The 23,079-nt window shown below is 50.7% G+C and overlaps 1 protein-coding gene across 2 annotated transcripts; it reads right to left on the reverse strand.

Annotated features, from left to right (window-relative positions):
- Window positions 1-4,560: 4,560 nt before the first annotated feature.
- SLC39A3 (solute carrier family 39 member 3) lies at window positions 4,561-14,080 on the reverse strand. 2 transcript variants are annotated; one of them, XM_027547145.1, is made up of 5 exons: window positions 13,954-14,080; window positions 13,580-13,661; window positions 13,278-13,392; window positions 12,185-12,517; window positions 4,561-8,356 (listed from the first exon to the last, which is right to left on the reverse strand). In XM_027547145.1, exons 4-5 carry the CDS (start codon window positions 12,392-12,394, stop codon window positions 7,622-7,624), a joined length of 945 nt encoding a protein of 314 aa, XP_027402946.1. In that variant the 5' UTR covers window positions 12,395-12,517; window positions 13,278-13,392; window positions 13,580-13,661; window positions 13,954-14,080; the 3' UTR covers window positions 4,561-7,621. The 2 variants fall into 2 exon arrangements, with proteins under 2 accessions (XP_027402946.1, XP_027402945.1); XM_027547144.1 differs by having other exon boundaries at window positions 7,252-8,356; window positions 13,580-13,858.
- Between the last annotated feature and the right edge of the window lie 8,999 nt (window positions 14,081-23,079).

Here is a 23,079-nt window from a genome sequence, read left to right on the forward strand (position 1 = left end):
AGATCGGGTGAGGAGGCTGACACCAGGGTCCCACAAGGAGGTGCCTTCTGGGGTCAGAGTGGTCACAGGGTGAAAGAGGCTCTTCGTAAGGTGATGAGCTCCCCATCATGAGATGTGTGAGCAGACGGTCAGCTGGAACCCAAGGGCCCCTCTGGCTCCAGATTCTTGCTGACCCATCATGTTCATGGCTCCAGCTGAGCCAGACCCTTTCTGCTCCCTTGGAGATGTGGGCACAATCCCCAAGACCACCTGGTTCACCCAGAGTCTGGACCCCTGAGGTCCGCCCTGCTTTGGGGTGTGAAGGGCCCCATTTCTCCCTGATTCTGCCCCTCCGCTGCATTTCCCGACCTCTCATGCCTGGACCATCCACCTCCCTCCTGGCCTCCCTGGACCACCCCCTTCAGCGCTCCTCAAGCTCCCCTCCAGTTCCCCATCCAACCCTGGCTGCCTGGAGCTGTTCCCTGGCACACCTCCCTCCTGTCCTGTCCTAGGCCTCGTGGGGTACCACAGAAGGTGGCCTGGTCCCAGGCTAGCATCTCCAAGTGCTCTCAGCCAGCGATGGAGACAGCCCCGTGTGCAGAAAGGTCCTATACTCTGGTTTGCATCTCTGTGTCCCAGCCCAGCATGCCTCTGAGCCTCAGTCTCCCCATCTGTGAATGAAGGTCACCATTGTGTTCCTTGTCAGGGTTTCTGGGAGCGATTGGGCCTGACGTCCACCTAGGTGGGGCTGCTGGGCACCTGCGAGCTCAGAGATGACAGCCCGAGCTCTCTCCTGTTCCAACTGCCTGCCTGCCTCGGTCTCCTGAGTGACCAACGGTGCTGATCTGGGTTTCAGGCCTTAGGCCAGCCCTCTGGCTGCTCAGGGTGCCAGCCCAGGCCAGGGCAGGCTGACTCATGCGGAGCAGCGTGGGCACTGACAGCAGTTCCACTCTGTGGCTGCTATTTATAGTTCCCAGGCCAGCCTCTTGGCCTCGTGAGCCAGAGCAGGACTGGCCCAGAGTCTCTGCTTGGCTCTCCCTGGGCACAGGGCCCAACCCCCACCTGAGCACCCCAAACCAAGGCAGCAGTCCCCCTTCACAGCCAGTAGAAAGAGCCCTGGCCTTCATGAGCTAGCATGGGAGTGTGCTGGGTTTCTCCAGGTCAGCTAAGGGAATCGGCTCTCCCAAGGCGGCCCAGCAGAGAAGAGGCAAGGTGGGGGCTAGAGCTGGGGCCCACTGGGTTCTGAGCCAGCCTCCCACTGTCCCTGGTTGTCTGGGGGCCTGGGCCAGGGACCCGCACCTGGCCTTTGCCATCCTTGATCTGCACAAGTCCTCCTTTATGCAATGGGACATCCCTTCACTTAGGAGGAGGTCCCGGCTCCTTGCCTAGCCTCACAGCCTAGGGCCTCCCGCTGGCTGCTCCAGGCGGGGGACACTCCAGGCCCACTGTGCAGGGAGCAAACCAGCTGGGTCTCACACTCTGCTCTCTCTGTGCTCCTGGGATTAATGCAATTATGTGGGCGAAGCTGAGGCTGGGCGCCACGGCCTCTCACTGATGCTGTTTGGCCCACAGAGGGTTTTTTGTTTAAGTTTAGTGTCAACATTTAAAAATAAGAATATCGTTTGTCAAAACACATGTTGCCTTGACAAATGAACAGGCTGGTGTCTCAAGCCTGAATTCTGTCAGCCAGCACCTGTGGAAGCTGGACCCCAGGCCCCGGTGGAAGAGGCTAGTCCCTGGCTGAGGTTGCCTGCCTGGCTCCTGGAGGTGGCCAGAGGGGCTCCTCCAGATCCTGGGCTGTGTGGTTATCACCGCCTCTATCAGCATAGACTTTGCCACCAGCAGGAAAACCCCTTTAACAAAGAGATGGACAGGGAAGCTTTGATCAGTCAGAGGAAAGGACCATGATGTGCAGGAGACCTCAGGGCCTTTGCAGCCCACTCCCTCCACCAGAAATCCTCCTCCCCCATCTTCTGACTCAAGTGAGACCTTCAGAGATTCCCCCCAACCACGATGCTAAAACAGTCTCTGAACCATCACAATATTATAATTATCCTCTGATTAAAATAAATAAATAAATTTTAAAAATAAAAGTAAAATAGCCTCTTGCCTCCCTTCCTGGCTCTCCCTCCATCTTGCTTTAAGCAATCCCACTGCTGGGCATACACACTGAGGAAACCAGAAGGGAAAGAGACACGTGTACCCCAATGTTCATCGCAGCACTGTTTATAATAGCCAGGACATGGAAGCAACCTAGATGTCCATCAGCAGATGAATGGATAAGAAAGCTATGGTACATATACACAATGGAGTATTACTCAGCCATTAAAAAGAATACATTTGAATCAGTTCTAATGAGGTGGATGAAACTGGAGCCTATTATACAGAGTGAAGTAAGCCAGAAGGAAAAACGCCAATACAGTATACTAACGCATATATATGGAATTTAGAAAGATGGTAACAATAACCTTGTGTACGAGACAGCAAAAGAGACACTGATGTATAGAACAGTCTTATGGACTCTGTGGGAGAGGGAGAGGGTGGGAAGATTTGGGAGAATGGCATTGAAACATGTAAAATGTCATGTATGAAACGAGATGCCAGTCCAGGTTCGATGCACGATACTGGATGCTTGGGGCTAGAGCACTGGGACGACCCAGAGGGATGGTATGGGGAGGGAGGAGGGAGGAGGGTTCAGGATGGGGAACATATGTATACCTGTGGCGGATTCATTTTGATATTTGGCAAAACTAATACAATTATGTAAAGTTTAAGAATAAAATAAAATTTAAAAAAATAAAGCAATGAAAAAAAAATTTATTTATTTAGGCTGTGCCGGGTCATAGTTGTGGCACACGGGCTCTTTAATTGCAGCCTGTGGGATCTGGTTCCCTGACCAGAAGCTTGCATCTGCTTCCCTGACGTGTCCCCTGCATTGGGAGAACAGTCTTAACTACTGGGCCACCAGGGAAGCCCCACTTCGCTTTTTTTCATCTTGAAGGCACTTAATGCATTCTGTGTCCATGGATCATGTGTCTCACTCGCTGGAAAGTGAATTGCTTAGGCTCTAGGACTGTGGGTCTCACCTGTGGATGATCCTGCCCCCAAGGGACACTGAGAGATATCTTGGGACATGTGTGGCTGTCATGACCAGAGTGAGCTCCTGGTGACGAGTGGGTGGGGGCAGGGAGTCTGCTCCGTACCTCACAGCACCCACAATGACCTCCCCGGGGGATGAACTGGCCCCAGGTCAGCAGTTCTGAGGGAACCTTGGTGTAGGTCAAAATGTATCTCAAACGTGTCCCCCACAACCAGCATCACCTGGGAGCTTGGAGAAAATGCGAAATCTCTAACCCCACCCCCCACCAGGACTGCTGCTTACATCCTATTAGGCTCAGGAGGGCTGAATGTCCCCAGTGCCAAGCAGGAGGCTGGTGGCTGGAGGGTGGGGGGGGGGGGGTGGGAGTGGGGGGTGTGTGGGGATCATTTTCTAGGGGCAGTTTGTCCACCCGAGTGGCAGGACCAGAAGTAGCTCAGAGGGAGGCCCAGCCGGTCCCTTGAGGGAGACAGTGTGAACCATGATGGCCATTTCCTTTGCATTAAACACAGCACTTCAGCTGTGCCTGTAGGCACTGGGTTGGGGGTCTGAAAGGCCCAACTGCCCACCCTGTTCTCCCCAGCCAGGCTAGGCACACAGCAAGCACTTGGGCCTTTGGCCAGAACACTGCTGTCTGGCCAGTCAGCTGTTTCTGCCCTGGGAGCTGTAGAGGTCTGGGGGGTGACAGGAGCGGATGGGGGAAGGATCTCCCTTCTGCAGCCCAATCTGGCCTCAGCAATGTGACAGAGTTCTAGGGCCTTCTCAGAACCACCTCCATGCCCTGCAGCAGCCTTTCTTGGCCTCTTCCTGGCCTGCGGGAGGCTCTTGGAAGGTCAGGTGGGTAGGTCACTGGCTCTGTCACAAAGCTGACGGACAGCTGCTCATGGTGAACAGGGGCAAGGACAGGTGGGCTGCAACAGCCCTCTCCTCCCAGCAGGACTGAGGGTCCAGGGCTAGTGCTCAGGGCGGGCCTGGAGGCACAGTGTGCAGGGACGCAGCAATCGTCCGACGCCTGCTTTTCGGGCCCAAAAGAAACAGAAGGGCTGGGAACCAAGCTCCTTCTCCCAGTCCCATGCTAATGAATTCCCCACCAGAAATGTAAACAGCAGACAACAGAGGCTGAGACACACTGTTATTATGGTTGATTCAATCTGCGAAGCCTGGGTGCCGCCTCCTAATTTTCTCCTTTTTTGTCTCAGGATCAGGAAGGGGAACCCAGTCGACTCCATCCAGCTATTGCCTGCACTGGGAGCCCCGACTCCCCTCCTCTCCAGGCAGACTGTGGAGGGCAGCGGGGCCCAGGGAGGGTGATGCTCCGAGGACCGAAGCCAGGTTCTGGGTCGACTCTACTGTCTGCAGAGCTCTAAACAGTGCCTCTGCCTTTGCCCATAATCATACCACCAGGAGCTTGCCTGGTTGGGGCCAAGTGGCTAGGGGTGGCCTTGACCCAGCTGGGCACATCCGGATAAAGGTGGCACCTGGTATTTTGTGCTGAAAGCTTTGTGTTTTATTTTTCAAACAGAAAGGCATTTGTACTATCTGGGATTGCTCACGTCCAAGCAAAGGTGGTTGTGCCTGGTCGCCACGCAACACCTTAAACAGATCATCAGCAGGTGTCTGCCCCCTTCTCCTCCGTGAGAGACACACACAGAGCTCAGAGTGACACTTCCTCAAAGGTGCAAAGTTAAATAGAGATGGGTGAAGGCTTGTGGCCAGTGTGCAGTTCTGTGTCAGGGCTGGTCCGGGGTCCCAGGAGGTGGGTTTCCAACCCACAGGCTCCTTCAGCCAAAGCTCCTGTCACCACGTGGCACTCTCATGTCAGAGCCCGTGGGAAGGTGGAGCCACTAAGCTGTCCTCAGAAGACCCTGGTCTAGACCAGACACAACCAACTTCGGCCAGGGGCCCTCAGGAGTGAGGTTGGCCCCCCCAGGCCCCTCTTGGATGAGATGACCACTTCTCTTCTCACCTCAACTTTCAGCTTTGACCCTCACCCCAAGTGGGGAGGGCTGACCACAACTGACTGACACCATCATCTCAGTGAGCAGCAGACCCTGGGGCTGACCCTGGCTCCTCCAACAGCAGACAGGAGGGGTAGCCTTGGGGGAGGCTGGTGGATGAGACAGCTTGCGTCCTCTCCTACACCACACAGCACTCCTCCCCAATTTTGGGGGTTCCAGCATCCCCAGGGGCCTGGAAGCAATTCTCCTGGGGCTGGAGGGAGGCCAGAGCCCAACAGACAGAGGCTGGGCAGGCTGGGGATCCAAGGACGCCAGGGACTGGGGTGGCAGTGTCCAAGGCATGAGTGGGGTCCACTGGGGTTCCCCCTCTTTGCTGGTGCTGCAGTGCCCTTCCTGGTCCATAAGCTGGCTCAGAGTGAGAGAGAACGACCGGGCCTTGAGGGCTCCAGTAGGGGGATGGAAGGGAAAATGTGGGGACTGAGGGGTGGACAGGCCTGTGGTGTCCCCAGGACATCCCAGGAGCTTGATGGCAGGCAGGAGAGCAGGGACCCTGCTGTGTGTGTGCTTTAGGTGATGGGGAGGCGTATGGAGTGGGGACTCCTAGAGCAGACCACATGGGAGGTTCCTACTGGATTTGGGGAGAGGAGCCCCTGAGGGACCCACTGCATGGGCCACACCCCTCCATCTGAAGACAGGCCCTGGAATCTAGCAGATTGCTGGGTACTGCCCACTGAGGGCAGAGTGAAGCAGGGGCAGGCAGTCACCAGCAACGCTGGGTTTAGGACAAGGTGCAGGTGATGCTCCCACCCCCACGGGGGTCGCTTGCCTGGCATGGGGACAGCGTCAGGCCAGGTGAGGTTGAGATTTGGGTCCTGGTAAAAGCCAGATTGATGTTCCTAGAAACAGGCCCAATAGTTCCATCAGCAGTGGTGGGGCTGCTTGGACATACACCCTTGTTCCCTGAGACTGGCAGGGAAACTAATGGAGCTTGTGCATTCTCATGCTTCTGGAGCCTGGCTAGCGGCAGCAGGCCAGGACCTGGGGTGCCTGCTCGAACAACAGTTAGGTGCTCCAGGTACACCCCGGGGCCAGAGCACCTGCTGAGCCCAGGCCCACAGGGCACAGGGGCCTGTCCTTGCCAGGAAGCTCAAACAACCCCACTGCACAGCAGGTCTTGCTGGCATGGGTCTGGGCAGTGACCCTGACTGAGACAGGAGTAGACTAGAGATTCTAGGAAGGGGCCTGGGCCCCTGGCTGAATGAAAGAAGGAGGTGGCAGGAAGGGTATGCGTAACGGGGTCAGGGCTAGGGGAGCCAAGGCTGTGCCAGAGACGCAGCGAAGTCCCCAGAAAGGGCCCTCAGCCCTGGCTCATCCCTGGGGGCGCCTGCTGGTTGCCCCGACAACACTAACACAGCTCGTTCCTACGGAGGGGAGGGTGTATGCCAACCCCACAGGGCTGTTAGTCCCGTACGCTCCTGAACCTGAGCTTCATTTGTGCCTGGTGGGGGGAGTTGAGTCACGTGGCCCCTGACCCTGGCCTGCCGGGAGTCCCTGGGCACCTGAGGCCAAGAACCAAGGACTGAGGCCCCTGGAACCTGCCCATATGTCTCTCTGGGCCAGAACCAAAGAGCTCAGCCCCAGGCCCTGGGGGACAACCTCCCCATGCAGGCAGGCCGCACCGAAAACAGGGAACAAGGTGTCTCCAGGGTTCCTGAAACCATACCTCCGCCCACCAAGCACAGCCTCAGGCAGCAGGAACCACTAACCCTGAACAGGGCCTCCAACTAACCCTGAACAGAGGCTCCCTGAAGGGCCCTCCTAATGGAAACCACTCAGGGTGTCACGTGACAGAGCCTGGCCCCTCTTCTAACCCTGGGGACATTCCGCCAGCTTCGTGCTGCAGGGCTCCAGGGGAGGCTGAGGGTGGCCACAGGTGCTAAGTCGCTCAGTCCTATCTGATTCTTTGTGACCCCATTAACTGTAGCCTGCCAGGCACCTCTGTCCATGGGGATTCTCCAGGCAAGAATACTGGAATGGGTAGGCCATACCCTCCTCCAGGAGATCTTCCAGATGCAGGGATCGAACCCAGTCTCCCAAATTGTGGGCAGATTCTTTAACATCTGAGCCACTAGAGAAGCCCAAGAATACTGGAGTGGGTAGTCTATCCCTTCTCCAGGGAATCTTCCCAACCCAGGAATCGAACCAGGGTCTCCTATATTGCAGGCATATTCTTTACCAGCTGGCCACCACGGGCAAGGAGGACAGAGGTTGGCTACTTCCATATCATCCAAGCTGGAGTGTTGGGGGAGGAGGGTCTGGGTCCCACCCCACCTCCCCTATGAGTCACCAGATCTCCACGCCCGAGGATGACATGGCCACACGGCTTTGGGAAATACTTTTAAGAGAAGAATTTGTAAAAGTAAGAGTGGGGCCCCAAGGCTCAGGGTGCAGGATTTGGGGTGCAGTGTGGTCCCAGGCGGCCCCTCTATGTGCAGGCATGGCCTGGGGGCTGAGCTCTGACCCTCAGGGGAGGTGGGGCAGGGCCCTGTGCATCTTGTTGGGCTCCGGCTGGGTGGGGGCAGAGTGGTCACCACTTGATGAAGACCATGCCAGCCAGGACAGTGTAGCCCAGCACCAGGAAGAGGACCTTGAGCAGCCGGTCGCTCTTCTCCTCCAGCTCCTTGGCCAGGATCTCAAAGAAGGTGACGAAGAGGAAGGTGCCACCCGCCAGGCCCTGCAGCAGCACAGAGGCCACGCTGCTGGGCATGCCTTGGGCGCTCTCAATGCCCAGGCCAAGGCTGATGCCCAGTGGGATCATGGCACTCACGGTGACAGCCAGCTTGGCTGCGTCCCTCAAGGCCATGGCACTCCTGGCCATGTTGATGCCCAGGGCCACGGCCACCAGCGTCTCGTGGATGGCCACTCCCACGAACAGGCTCACCACCTTCTCTCCTTCCTCCTGCAGGCCCAGGGCCAGGCCCTCGAAGACCGAGTGGGCCGACAGGGCAAAGACCAGGCTGAGGAGCCGCAGCGGGCTGGAGCGTGACAGCTCCTGAACGCTCAGGCCGTGGCTGTGCCCATGTGGCTCCGCGTAGAGTGCGTGGCCCCGTGGGCCGCCCATGAAGGGGCTCTCATACTCCGAGTCGCTGCCAGCATCTGAGCTGGCATTGAATGTCTCCAGGTCGATGAAGGCCGGCCTCTCCTTGCGGAAGGTCAGCACCAGCTGCTCCAAGAAGACAGTCATGAAGAAGCCCAACAGCATGATGGTCTCGGCCAGCGGGTAGTCGGTGCTGATGTGCGCGAGAGTCAGGACTTCCTGGAGCTGGAGCGGAGGGTGCCAGGGGGAAAGGATGGGAGAGGTTCAGAGGCAAGAGGCTGTGACCCCACTGCCCACACAACAGGTTCACCAGATATGACCATTCAATTAACAGAAATACCCACTTCATACAGGTTTTAAAAGGGGAAGGGGACAGTGACTCATCCTCGATGGATTGAAAAAAAAATCTATTAGAAAGGGAATAGGGCTCACGCCACTTCCACTCTGTTGACCAACTTGCAAATGGTGTAGAGACTTCCCTGATGGCCTGGTAGTTAAGAATCTGACTGCCAATGCAGGAGGACATAGGTTCGATCCCTGATCCAGGAAGATTCCACATGCCTTGAGGCAACTAAGCCCCTGGGCCACAACTACTGAAGCTGTGCTCTGCAACAAGAGAAACCACCTCAGTAAGAAGCCCAGAAGACCTAGCATGGCCAAAAATTAGTAAATAAATAAATAGTAGTTAAAAAAAAAAAAAAAAGAATCCATGCTTCCACAGCAGGGGGCATGAATTCGATTCCTGCTGGAGAAACCAAGATTCCGCATGCTGCTCGGTGTGGCCAAAAAAATAAAAAATAAAAGCAACCATTTGATACCCTTTAAGATATTCTTCCTTTCTGTACTCCTCCAGCCTTCTACAGGTAGCTTCTAAAACAAGCAAACAGACAAATATTTAAAAAAATAAAATAGTGTAGTGTGCTAAAGATATGTCCACCAGGAACTTCAGAAAGTGATCTCATTTGGAAGAAGGGTCTTTGCAGACATAACTGAGGTGCAACAGGCTGAGCTGTGTCCCTGACAAACAGAAACTTTTATATGAAAGTCTCCCAACCCCTAGTGCCTCAAGTGTGTGTGTGTGAGTCCTAAGTCGTGTCCAATTCTTTCTAATCCCACGGACTGTAGCCCACCAGGCTCCTCTGTCCATGGGATTTCCCAGGCAAGAATACTGGAGTGGGTTGCCATTCTCTTCTCCAGGGGATCTTCCTGACCCAGGGGTTGAACCCAGATCTCCCACATTGCAGGCAGACTCTTAAGCCTGGTGCCTCAAAACCAACCCTATTTGGAGGAAAGGTCTTTAAATAGGAGCTTCAGTTAAAAGAAAGCTGTTGGGGCAGCCCTAAGCCACTAGGTGGTGTCCTAACAGGAAGAAGAAGAGCCATCCTGTGAAGAGGCTGCAAGAGATGGCTGTCTGCAAGGCAGGGAGGGAGGCCACAGGAGGCCCCACCCTGCCAGCACCTTGATCTCAGACTTGTGGCCTCCAGCCCTAGAAGAGAGTAAGTGTCTGTTGTTCAAGCCCCCCATCTCTGATCTTCTGTCATGGTCACCCCAGGAAACTCATTCATAAGATAAGGATCTTGAGATGACATCTTCCCAGATAAGGATGGGGCCTGAATCCAATGACAGGTGTCCTTCTGAGAAAGAAAAGGAGACACACAAAGAGACACACAGGGAGAGGCCATGTGATGATGGAGGCAGAGATGGCGTGATGCTCGCAAAGGGCCAGGGACACCAGGGACTGCAGACGATTCCCACAAGCCAGGAGGGACACGGGACAGACTCACTCTCATGGCCTCAGAAGGACCCAGACCACTGACCCCTTGGTCTTGGACTTCTGGCCTCCAGATCATGACATCAGTCGGGCCTTCTGGCCCTGATGCCTCCATGGGTTTGCTTCCAAATGACTCAGAGGCTATTTCTGGGGGCCCCCGTCACTCCACCCTCTTGGGTGAAGGTGCTGAGAACCAATAAGAGGCTCGCCAGCACATCTGGCTGTCCTCACCAGACCCCTTGAGCCAGTACCATCCAATACCTTCCAGATGATGGAATGTTCTCTGTCTATGCTGTCTGACATGGAACCAACCAGCCACGCATGGCCCTTGAGGACTTGAAATGTGGCTGGTGCAACTGAGGACTGGCCTGTTGAATTGTGTTCAATTTCAATTCACTGAAACCTGACCAGCTGGAATGGTCCAGGTCCATGGCGGCCACACTGGACCATGAAGCAGGAGCTCTGATGGGGGCTGGCAGGTGGCCAGGAGGAGGGGCCTGGCCCACTGAGGTGTTGGGGAGTCTGGGGCAGGGGTGCGGCACAGGAGTGGTTCTGGGAGGACTGTGAGAGGGCCCTGTGCGCTGGAGAGGAACAGGGAGGGGCAAGGCCATTACAGTAGTCCAGGCTGGTGGTGACACTGTCAGAATGCAGGAATGGGGTGCAGAGTACACCAGAGAAGACTCAGATCTCATCCTCACTGATGCCAAGTGCACAAGTTTCCCATGCTCTGTAATGGAGGAACACAAGCTTAGAAGTGCAAAACACTGCCCAGCCCTCAATGTCAGCAGTCCAGGCACAGGATGGGACTTGTAGATAAAAGCAAAAGGCACAGTGAGGAAGCCCATGTGGCCAGGGACTGCGGGTGGCTCCCAGCCAAGAGCTCGGGAGGAACTGTGCCCCAGTTCAACCATCAGGAAGGAACTGAACTATGTCTCACAACCACGTGAGCTCAGATGCCAACCTGTCACCAGCTGAACCTTGGGATGAGACCACAGCCCAGCAGATACCTCTACTGCTGCCTCATGAAAGCCAGCAGCCAAGTTGTTACCCAGACTCCTGACCCACAGAAACTGTGGTCTTAAAATATATGCTGTTTTAAGATGCTAAGTTTGTAATAATTTGTTATGCAGCAAACATCTGACTGATACAGGAGTTGAAAAGAGGCCACAATTGTCAGCTTCAGGACAAAGTGCACATGCCTGGTGCAAGTGGTCTGGTCAAGTAACGACTGATGAGCCTACCATCTGGGAACCCCAGGTCTTGTTCAAACCCCTTGTTTACCAGGTAAGACCCAGAAAGGAAAAGCAACCAGCTCATGGTCACAGAGCAAGTTCATTTTCTACTTCCCCTCACCCTTATAGTGTCAAGGTCCCTAAGCTTGGTATCAGGGTTGAAAAGCACCAGAGATGGGGGAGGGGCAAGATAAGGGTAGGGGATTAAGAGGTATAAACTATTATGTATAAAATAGGAACTTCCCGAATGGTCCAGCGGTTGAAACCCTGAGCTCCCAATGCAGGGGGCCTGGGTTTGATCCCTGATAGGGGAACTAGATCCCACATGTCACAACCAAAAGTCCAAATTGCCACAACTAAGAGTTTGCAACTAAAGATTCCACACACCACAAAGAAGATTGTGCATGTAACAGTGAAGATCCCATGTGCCACAACTAAGACATGGTGCAGCCAAAAAAATAAAGACTAAAAAGATTAAATAGGCTACAAAGATGTATTATACAGCATGGGGAATATAGCAATAGCTTCTAATAACTATGAAGAAAGTGAAAGTGAAAGTTGCTTAGTTGTGTCTGACTCTTTGCAACCCCATGGACTATACAGTCCATGGAATTCTCCCCAGGCCAGAATACTGGAGTGTGTAGCTGTTCCTTTCTCTAGGGGATCTTCCCAACCCAAGGATCCAACCTAGGTCTTTCACATTGCAGGCGGATTATTTACCAGCTGAGCCACTAGGGAAACCCAAGAATACTGGAGTGGGTAGCCTATCCTTTCTCCAGCGGATCTTCCTGACCCAGGAATCAAACCAGGGTCTCCTGCATTGTAGGCAGATTCTCTACCAGCTGAGCTACCAGGGAAGCCCTTTAATAACTATAAATGGAGTATAACCTTTATAAAATTGTGAATCCCTATGTTGCATACCTGAAACTGACAAAATATTGTATATCAACTATATCTCGGTTTAAAAAAAAAAATGGAAGAAAGAAAAGCAGCAGAGACGCTTGGCCATAAGGCGCCATGGGCCACTACTGCCAGCCCAAGGAGCCTTACCTTTTCCCTCACAGCCGGCAGTAAAGCATTGAAACATGTGGCCAGAAAGACCCCACCGCCAAAGGTGTTGCAGAGCGAGAGGATCTTTTTCGAGCGGTGGGCCTTCTCAAAGTCCATCTCGATGATCTTCACGGGGAGCAGGGAGCCAAGCAGCATGAAGAAGAACATGCCCACCATGCAGAGGATTTTGGCCACCAACAGCTTCACCATGGTGGCGTCCCCCGGCTGCTCTGGTCGCCGCCTGGCCAAACCATGTGTGGGAGCACACTCCCGTCCCACAATGCGCTAGGGGGTCCAACCACGCAGCTGGGGGCTCATGCCTCAGTCCAGCCTCTGTGAATGTCAGGGGAAACTGCATCAGCTGTTGGACTGGTCCTCTGACCAGCTCAAGAAACCAAGCCCATCACCCCCAGTATTTCTACCCACTCCAGGCCTAGCACGCATCATTGTCTCCTGCAGAAAATTTTCCACGGCTACGCTGTTCAGTATGGCAGTCACTAGACGCATGTGTCTGTGTAAGTTAATTAAATAAAATGCAGAAATAGGGACTTCCCTGCTGGCCCAGTGGCTAAGACTCCACTGCAGGGACTAAGACTAAGGTTAAGACTCCCCAGTGCAGGGGACCCAGGTTCAATCCCTGGTCAGGGAACTAGATCCCACATGCCTACCCTAAGACCCAGTGTAGGCAAAAAATATATATATATAAACATTTAAATAATATTCAGTAGAATTCAGCTTCTCAGTCACACTAACCATATTAAAAGTGTCCAATAGGCACCTGAGTCTAGCAGTCGCCATACTGGACAGCAAAGAGAACACTTCCATCATTGTACAATGTTCTGGGTCCCCTCGCCCTTATGTAAAATCCAACAGCTTTACCCTGAAACAAAGGTTCTGCACCGCCTCCCTTCACTGGCCTTTGTGGTCCCTGACTGTGGCAAGCCTGCTCCCACCTCAGGGCCTTTGCACCTGTTGCTCTCTTCCCCAGGCCACTTTCCCCTAACCTCCCAGTAATGCTTGTCTTTCAGATCGCTGCCTCCAGGACCCCTTGAGGGGGCCTCCCCCTGCCCTAAATGGTACCGCCTGTACCCACCTCAAGGCTCCAAGCAGAACCGATGCTCAGTATCAGTTGGCTGAACAAACGGATGAGCTGAAGCATGTGGACCTCTTTATGGGACTTGATGAGCCAAACTGAAATCGATCTCGCCCTAAACAGATCCGAAAATGTCACCATTAATACAAGAGACTGCGGCTGCTCCCCAACCTCTCAGTTCTCACTGCCCGCGTCCCCTAGTCAGTTCAGATGCCACCAGGGGGGAGATATCTCACACCCCGTCCCTAGGCATCACTGGTGCTACAGGAAACTACATAAAATCCTCGAATGTCCTTACTCACCTTGGGCTGCGACTTCCACAGGATCCAGGAGTCTGTCTTCCCCAGTCCGAAGCCAGATACACAGTAGGCGCCCAATAAATACCTGCCGAGGATCAGGATGCCCCAGGCTGCAGCGTTGAGGTGAGTGTGTCCTAGACGCCCTCAACCCGGGGATTAATGGGGCTAGGCAGAGGGGACGGTCTCATTCATTCATCCTTTCACTCAGCATTTATTGAGCACCATCTGTGTACCCAGCGCTGCATCCGGCGCCCAGCTCGACAGGAGACAAGTCGCGCTCCGCTGGGGAAACCGTACGCAAATCAAAGGAGGGGCCTCGGCTAACGGGCAGAAGAGCCCGCCTGGCCCCGAGCCTCCCAGGCCCAGCCCGCACGTACCTCCGTCGGGTCCTCGCCCGCCCACCAGAGCCGTCTGCCGCTCAACTGCCGGGCGGTGTCGACCCTTCTGCCGGGCTCCTGGCCGAGCCGTAGCTCGGCGCGCCGCTGCCCACGCCCCGCCCACGCCTCTGACCACTGGCCACCCCAAGCGCCGCGGGCCACGTTCTCCACGCCATTGGCTGTTACAGTTGCCACTCAAACTGCGACTCCACCTCTCCTACTGGCAAGGGAAAGTAGTTTCCTCCCACTGAGCGGCGGGTACTGCCATAGGGCGGCTCCGGTGGGAAACTCAGACCTTAGAGGAAGGGTTCCAGAAGTATTTGGCTTCCAGAGCTGTCCAGGGGCTCCTGGTGCTGAATCCCGTTCGGGTAGAGGCTTGGCCGTTGTCAGGAAAGGATTTACTACGAGTGACTGTCCCTTTCGGAGCGTCCTGGCTGCTGATGCCCTTCCTGTCGGCTTAAGAAGCAGATTTATCCCTTCAACATCTCTGCTTCCTATGTGCCAGAATATTTTCTTGGAGAACTTCTGTCAACAAAACAAAGCTCTCTCCCCTTTTGGAGCTTACGTTCTAAGAGACATAATATAATCGATAAACATAATAAGTAATAAAATTGTATCAGAAGGTGACAAGTGCTCTGGAGTAATAGAGCCCAGAGAGGGTTATCAAGAGTGTTGGGAGGTGGTTTGGGATATATACACACACACTACTATATATGATAGATAACCAACAGCACCTACTGTATAGCACAGGGAACTCTACTCAGCATTCCGTGATAACCTATATGAGAAAGGAATCTTAAAAAAGAATGAATACCTTATGTACACCTGTGGTTAATTCATGTCGATATATGAAAGAAAAACTGATACTGTAAACCAATCATCAATCAATTAAAAATAAACAAACACTTTTTAAAAAGCATGAATGTATGTATATGTATAACTGAGGCATTTTTCTGTAGACCTGAAACAAACACAACATTGTAAATCAACTTTACTCCAATAAAATTAAAATATATTTAAAAATAAAGTGCTGGGTGGTGAATTGCTATTTTGAGGTTTTTTTGTTTGATTGTTTTAGGATATATAACCAGGAGTGAATTTGCTGGGACAAATGGATAGTTTTTAGACAAGAAGAAGGAGACTTAAAAAAAAATCTTGATATTAGCCCCCCAAAAGCAACCAGACTTAAGAAAGAAGAGACTGTATTCATTTGTTAACTAAAATCTTATTGTCAGCCTACCATGAGCCAGGCATGGGAGAGTTACTAAGAATAAAATGGAGAATGCTACAATATGGATAAATCTTAATGCATTAGGCTAATTGAAATAAGACAGTCACAAAAGGATAAATACTGTATAATTCCACTCACGGGAGGTCCTAGAGGAGTCAAATCCATAGAGACAGGAAGTAGATGGTGGGACCAGAGGCCAGGGGAGGTTGGGGGGTCAGTGTTTCATGGAGACAGAGTTTCAGTTTGGGAAAAGAAGAAAGTCCTGGAGATTATGGTGGCTGTACAACAATGTGAATGTGCTTAATGCCACTGGGCTGTGTACTTTAAAATGGTGAAAATGCTAAATTTAATGTTATGCATATCTCACCATAGGGGCTTCTCAGGTGGCTCAGTGGTAAAGAATCTACCTACCAATGTAGGAGACACAGGATGCTGGTTCCATCCCTATGTCAGGAAGATCCCCTGAAGGAGGAAATGGCAACCCACTCCAGTGGGTTGGAAATTCCATGGACAGAAGAACATTGCAGGCAACAGCCCTTGGGATTGCAAAGAGTCAGGCACAATTGAGTGAGTTAGCACAGAGGCAGACTTAATAGGCAGACCTCTAAGATGATTCCAAATGACTCCTACATCCTAGGAGTCACATCCTTGTATAATCTTCCCTTCTCCATCTTAGGGTACACCCAGTGACTTGATTCCAATGAAGAGAATATTGTCAAGTGATGCGATGTCATTTTCATGATTAGGTTTCAGAAGACTGACTTCTGTCTTCCTAGCACAACTCTCTCTATTGCATTTTCAGCTTGCTTTTTTTTTTTCTTTTTGAGGGCAGGGTGCTGCGCCATGCAGCTGTAGAAACTTAGTCCTTCCACCAAGGAATGAACTCTGGCCTTCAGCAGTGAGAACATGGAGTTCTAATCGTGGGACCACCAGGAAATTCCTTCAGCTCGTATGTTTTGTTAAAGCAAGTTGCGATGCTGAAGAGGCCCACACTGCAAGAAACTGAGAGTGACCTCTAGCCCAACAGCTGAGATCTTTGGCACAAGAGCCTGCAGGGAACTGAATACTGCCAACAACCATGTGTGATCTCAGAGCAGGGTCCTGCTCTTGTTGTGCATTCATAGGGCTCATGCCCAGTGGACACTTCGGTTACAACCTTTGAGAGATCCTGAGCTGAGGACTCAGCTAGGTGAACCTGGCTTCCTAACCCACAGAAACTGAGTTAATAAACCTTGTTGTGGTAAGCCACTAAGTTTTGGGGTAATTTTTTATGCAGCAAAAGATAACAATACATATGTATAAAGGGAAAACTGTAGATTGTACTAAGAATTATTCAGAAAAAAAAAAAAAGAGTTCTGCATTAACCAAATAAAGAGTGGTGAGGAGTAGCAGGGGGAGACAGAATGTTTGATGTGAAAGTAAAAAAGAGGACTTCTGTGGCAGTCCAAGGGCTAAGACTCCATCAGGAGGCATGGGTTTGATCCTTGGTTAGGGAACTAAGACCCCACATGCCACATGGCAAAAAAAAAAAAAAAAAAAGCTGGCCACATTGGGGAAACTGAAAAGCCAGGCTGGCTGGATGCTGGTGAGTGATGAGGAGAGCTGAAGGTCAGTCCCAGAAGCCATGTTAAAGCATTTGGATTTCCCCATCAATGCACTGTGATTCGGTGATGAAAACTCATTGAGAAATTCTAAGCTGGGGAGGGCTTCCCAGGTGACACTAGTGGTAAAGAATGTAGGAGACACAAGAGCCACAGTTTTAACCCCTGGGTGGGAAAGATCCCCTGGCATAGGAAATGGCACCCCACTCCAGTATTCTTGCCTGTAAAATCCCATGGGCATACTAGCCTTGTGGTCTACAGCCCATGGGGCCACAAAGAGTTGGACACAACTGAGCAACTAAGCACAAGCAGGAGAAGCTTGTGATCCAACTGACATTTTATATTGATTTTGAGACCTATGTCCACACTTCAGTTGAAGCCTTTGAGAGATCCTGAACTTTGAGCACTCAGCTAAGTGAACCTGGATTCCTGATCCACAGAAAGACAGAATTGTAAAGGGAACAAGTGAAGGCAGGGAGACCAGTGGAGGAATTTGAGGAAGAGCCGATGCTGGGTTATTTTTATTTCTTTATTTTTGGCTGCATTGTGTGGCATGTGGGATCTTAGTCCCCTGACCAGGGATCAAGCCCATGCCTCCTGCAGTGGAAGCTCGGAGTCTTAACAACAGGATCACCAGGGAAGTCCCAAGAACTGATGCTAGTTTACACAAGGGCATTGACAAGGGAGATGCAGGGAAGTGGATGAATCTGAAAACCATCTTGGAGAGTGAACTGACAGGACTTGGCTTTGGTGCTGGTTTGTCTGTGGGTTGTGGGAGTAGGAGGTGTTGAGGATGACTTGTAGTTTTCTAGTTTGAGCAGTTAGATAGATCTCAGTGGTATTCACTAAAATAGGAAAGACTGGAGGAGGCACAGACATTGGAGGTGTCAGAAGACTAAGTTTGGCTTTGCAGAGTTTAAGTATGACAAGTCTATAAGTTCTTAACGTTTAATGCCACTTTCTGCCTCTATGGAATTTGCTTCATGACAAACATGCAATATATGGTAGCTATTTTTTTTTAATGAAGCATAGTTTATTTACAATGGTCTGCCAATTTTTGCTATACAGCAAATGACTCAGCTATATATATTCAATATATATATACATTCTTCTTCATATTCTTTTCCATTATGGTTTATCACATGATATTGAATATAGTTCCCTGTGCTATACAGTAGGACCTTGTAGTTTATCCATTCTGTGTGTAATAGTTTGCATCTGCTAATCCCCAGCCCCCAGTCAGCCTCTCCTTGCCACCCTCCCCCATGGCAACCACAAGTCTATTCTATATGTCTGTGAGTCTGTTTTTCCTTAATAGGTAAGTTTATTTCTGTCATATTTTAGATTCCAGGTCTAAGTGATGTTATACAGTATTTGTCTTTCTCTTTCTGACTGACTTAGTATGTTGATCTCCATCCATGTTGCTGCAAATGGCATTATTTTGCATTTTTTAATGGCTGAATAGTATTCATTGTATATCTGTGGGGTGTGCGTGCGTGTTCAGTCGCTCAGTTGTGTCTGACTCTTTGTGACCCTATGGACTACAGCCCACCAGGCTCGTCTGTCCATGGTGGGTTATCATTTCCTACTCTTGGGGGTCTTTCCCACCCAGGGATCAAATCTGACTCTCTTGCATCTCCTGCATCGGCAGGAGGATTCTTACCACTGTGCCACCTGGGAAGCCAATATACGTGTCGTAGCTATTTTTACCATTGGACACACAGTGACTTGACTCTTTTTCTGTTTTCCATAATTCACAACAACAAGAAAGATCATTCATAACTACAGCACACTAGGTAACTGCCCACAGGACCCCCTCCTATACGAGAATTCATAAAGGGCAATGTGTGTGTTATTCACTCAGTCGTGTCTGACTCTTGGCGACCCCGTGGACTGTAGCCCACCAGGCTCCTCCATGGGATTCTCCACGCAAGAATACTGGAGTGGGTTGCCATTTCCTCCTCCAATAATGTGAAATATTTTTTCATAAATGTTTAGAGGAGGAGGCTGCTCAGAGAAGGAACTGCATAGCTTCAAGCTTTTATTAGTTCCAGACATATTTTTGAAAGCTTCCTAGACTCCAGGACCTATATAAATAGAGCAGGTATCTTCAGACTACAATAGAAAAAAATATTGACAAATTTGACTGCATTGAGTACTTGAAAAATCTCCCATCATGAAAGATTCTGAATGAGCTCAAAAGATAAGTGACAGGCCAGGAAGAAATGTTGAAAATAGATGAAATAGAGCTCTTGATAGCAAGCAAACGTCCCAAAATAAAAATGGGAAGGGAAATGAACAGACAATTCTTAGGAGAACAAACACAAGAGGAGAATAAATACAGGAAAAGATACTCAAGCTGTGCAGATAATCATGGAAATAGGAAATAAAACCAGCTGAACAGGAATTCCCTATAGGTCCAGAGGGTAGGGCTCCTTGCTTCCACTGTAGGGGGGCAGTCCCCCTGGTTGGGGAACTAAGATCCCACATGTTACGTGGCATGGCCCCTCCAAAAATACCCACCAAAAATACCCATCTGAAAAGCTTTACTGAGGTGTAAATGATGTACAATAAACTACACATATTCTAAGTATACAGTTTGATAAGTGTTGACATATGTACACACCTGAGAAACCATCCTCACAATCAACATAGTGAACATAAACTGCACCCACTGAAAAAAATGACCTCCTGCCCCTCCCCACCACCGATCCCCAAACAGCTGCCATTCTGTCATGGTTGTTCAACTATGGTTGAACATGGGTAGTTTTCAGTATTGGCTTTGCTAAAGGCACTGCCCCCATTATTCCTCTGCATGACACTGGGTGGCAATTCATGAAGGTTGCTGTTGGGCATACATTCCCAGGGCGGTGGGGGGGGGGTGGTGGTGAGGGGGAGCAGGGCTTGGGTGAAATTGTATATCCAGAGGTTTTAGGGTATCTAGATGCTTAGCTCTAGAATGTCGATGTCAGGACTGGTGGTCAGCCACTGGACCTGGTGGTCCAGTGGCTAACACTCCACCTTCCAATGGACGTTGTGGGTTCAACCCCTGGTCAGGGAACTAGATCCCACATGCAGCAATAAGAGCTCGAATGTTGCAGCTAATAGATACTGCATGCAAAAAATAAGACCTGGAGCAGTCAAATAAATAATAAATAAATAAATTTTTTTTTAACTCATTGAGCTGTTTGCTTATAATGTATGCACGTATGCTACACTCAGATAAAAAGTTTAAGAAGCACAGTGATGAGAAGGAGAAAGAGATTTCCGACCTCCTCCCCAGGTCCGCGAGAGCTTACAAAGACGGTGGGAACAGCCCTAAGCTGAGATAATTCGTGGTCTGCACCCTCCAACCTCACCACGGCAGGGACCCACATTCTGTGACCGAGAATCACATCAGGCAATCAAGGTGGTGTTTGTTCCCACCACAGCACAGAGCTTCACAGAACGTCCCTGTTGAGGATGACTTAAAATTCTGAAACGAGAATTGGCTGTAAACGTGCAACTCCCAAACTCTAGGACGCAGGCCGTTTCTAGGCTCAAGTCCGGATGGTTTCAGGGTCAGACGCGACGGTGTTCTTTGTGGTCCTGATGCTCACGGATGCAGGCGGCGCCTGCGCGCCCTCTGGTGGCCTCAGCTTCTAACATACGGGGGCCAAGTCCAGAGGGTTCAATGTGTGTTCTGATCATTGATTCAAATAATTCATTTTGAAAGGCTGGGGTCGATTTTGGGGAGGGGTCAGATCGGGCGTGGAAGCCAACTCAGTTTGGGGTTTTCAGGTTACCTAGGTTGGGATGAAATCTTTACTGCAAAGATAACAGGAGCATTCTAGAGCCAGTGAACAAGTTAATTAAAAAACATTTTTTTTTTGGCCCTGCTAAGCTGTTTGACTGTATAGAGCTTCTCCATCTTTGGCTGCAAAGAATATAATCAATCTGATTTCGGTGTTGACCATCTGGTGATGTTCATGTGTAGAGTCTTCTCTTGTGTTGTTGGAAGAGGGTGTTTGCTATGACCAGTGCGTTCTCTTAGCAAAACTCTATTAGCCTTTGCCCTGCTTCATTCTGTACTCCAAGGCCAAATTTGCCTGTTACTCCAGGTGTTTCTTGACTTCCTACTTTTGCATTCCAGTCCCCTATAATGAAAAGGACATCTTTTTGGGGTGTTAGTTCTAAAAGGTCTTGTAGGTCTTCATAGAACCGTTCAACTTCAGCTTCTTCACCGTTACTGGTTGGGCTTGGATTGCCGTGATATTGAATGGTTTGCCTTGGAAACGAACAGAGATCATTCTGTCGTTTTTGAGACTGCATCCGTTTTTGAGATTGCATCCAAGTACTGCATTTCTGACTCTTTTGTTGACCATGATGGCTAAGGGATTCCTGCCCACAATAGTAGATATAATGGTCATCTGAGTTAAATTCACCCATTCCAGTCCATTTTAGTTCACTGATTCCTAGAATGTCGACATCTCTTGCCATCTCCTGTTTGACCACTTCCAATTTGCCTTGATTCATGGATCTGACATTGCAGGTTCCTATGCAATATTGCTCTTTACAGCATCGGACCTTGCTTCTATCACCAGTCACATCCACAAGTGGGTATTGTTTTTGCTTTGGCTCCATCCCTTCATTCTTTCTGGAGTTATTTCTCCACTGATCTCCAGTAGCATATTGAGCACTTACCGACCTGGGGAGCTCCTCTTTCAATATCCTATCATTTTGCCTTTTCATACTGTTCATGGGGTTCTCAAGGCAAGAATACTGAAGTGCTTTGCCATTCCCTTCTCCAGTGGACCACATTCCGTCAGACCTCTCCACCATGACCTGTCTGTCTTGGGTGGCCCCACATGGCATGGCTTAGTTTCATTGAGTTAGACAAGGCTGTGGTTACTCCTTGGAAGGAAAGTTATGACCAACCTAGATGGCATATTCAAAAGCAGAGACATTACTTTGCCAACAAAGGTCCGTCTAGTCAAGGCTATGGTTTTTCCAGTGGTCATGTATGGATGTGAGAGTTGGACTGTGAAGAAAGCTGAGCGCTGAAGAATTGATGCTTTTGAACTGTGGTGCTGGAGAAGACTCTTGAGAGTCCCTTGCACTTCAAGGAGATCCAACCAGTCCATCCTAAAGGAGATCAGTCCTGGGTGTTCATTGGAAGGACTGATGCTGAAGCTGAAACTCCAATACTTTGGCCACCTCATGCGAAGAGTTGACTCATTGGAAAAGACCCTGATACTGGGAGGGATTGGGGGCAGAAGGAGAAGGGGACAACAGAGGATGAGATGGCTGGATGGCATCACTGACTCGATGGACGTGAGTATCAGTGAACTCCAGGAGATGGTGATGGACAGGGAGGCCTGGTGTGCTGCGATTCATGGGGTCGCAAGGAGTCGGACATGACTGAGTGACTGAATTGAACTGAACTGAACTAAAGCTTCTTGAGGGATCTTGGATCCCCCACCAGGGACTGAACCTGGGCCCTTGGCAGTGAAAGCACGGAGTCTCAACCACTGATTCACCAGGGAATTCTCCTGAACAAATTATGTTTTGCTGCTGGCAAAATGGTTTGGTATATTTGTTTCTCTGACATGTTTATCAAGGGTCTACTGTGTGCTGTAGGGCAGGGCTTCTCAGCCTTGGCCCTGCTGATATTCAAGACAGGATGAGCGACTGAACTGAACTGAACTAAACTGAGCACTGGGGGGTGTGGAGCAGCATCCCTGGTCCCCAGGGTGATAAGCACAGATGTCTGTCTCCCAGACATCACCTGGTGTCTCTAGGAGCCAGAACTGCTCCCAGGTGAGTCCTCTTGCTTATGCAAAAGAGAGACACATCTTGTTTCCACCTCATTGCTCCACTGGACTTAATCCGGGTGGGATTTGCCATCTAGCTCCTAGGATTTATGCACCAAGGGTGTGGGGATGCAGAAAACAGTTTTCCTCACCCCATGGACTGTAGCAGCAGCTGCCTTAAGTCTCAAGACTCAACCCACTCCTGGAAGCTTTCTCCAAGGCACAACTTATGCTAAATCTATGTTTAATTGCCTTTTTTTTTTTTCCTTTACTCAATACACTTCTGACAGTAATATTCAGAAATATCCTATGGGCGACAGACGATTCGATGGTTGGTTGGCATCACTGACTCAATGGACATGAATGTGGACAAACTCTGGGAGATAGTGAAGGACAGGGAAGTCTGGTGTGCTGCAGTCCATGGGGGTCACAGAGAGTAAGAACCACTTAGGGACTGAACAACAGCACTCGTGTGGGATCAAGCAGCGAGTCTCCAGGATAC

Source organism: Bos indicus x Bos taurus, chromosome 7 (genome assembly GCF_003369695.1).
Source record: "Bos indicus x Bos taurus breed Angus x Brahman F1 hybrid chromosome 7, Bos_hybrid_MaternalHap_v2.0, whole genome shotgun sequence".
NCBI lineage: Eukaryota > Metazoa > Chordata > Mammalia > Artiodactyla > Bovidae > Bos > Bos indicus x Bos taurus.

What these genes read in the sequence shown, in the direction of transcription:
- SLC39A3 (XM_027547145.1), bottom strand. Translation starts at nt 12,394, where the DNA reads ATGGTGAAGCTGTTGGTGGCCAAAATCCTCTGCATGGTGGGCATGTTC. An exon ending in TGCCGGCTGTGAGGGAAAAG is followed by an intron (nt 8,357 to 12,184) that starts GTAAGGCTCCTT and finishes CCTCCGCTCCAG; the next exon opens with CTCCAGGAAGTCCTGACTCT.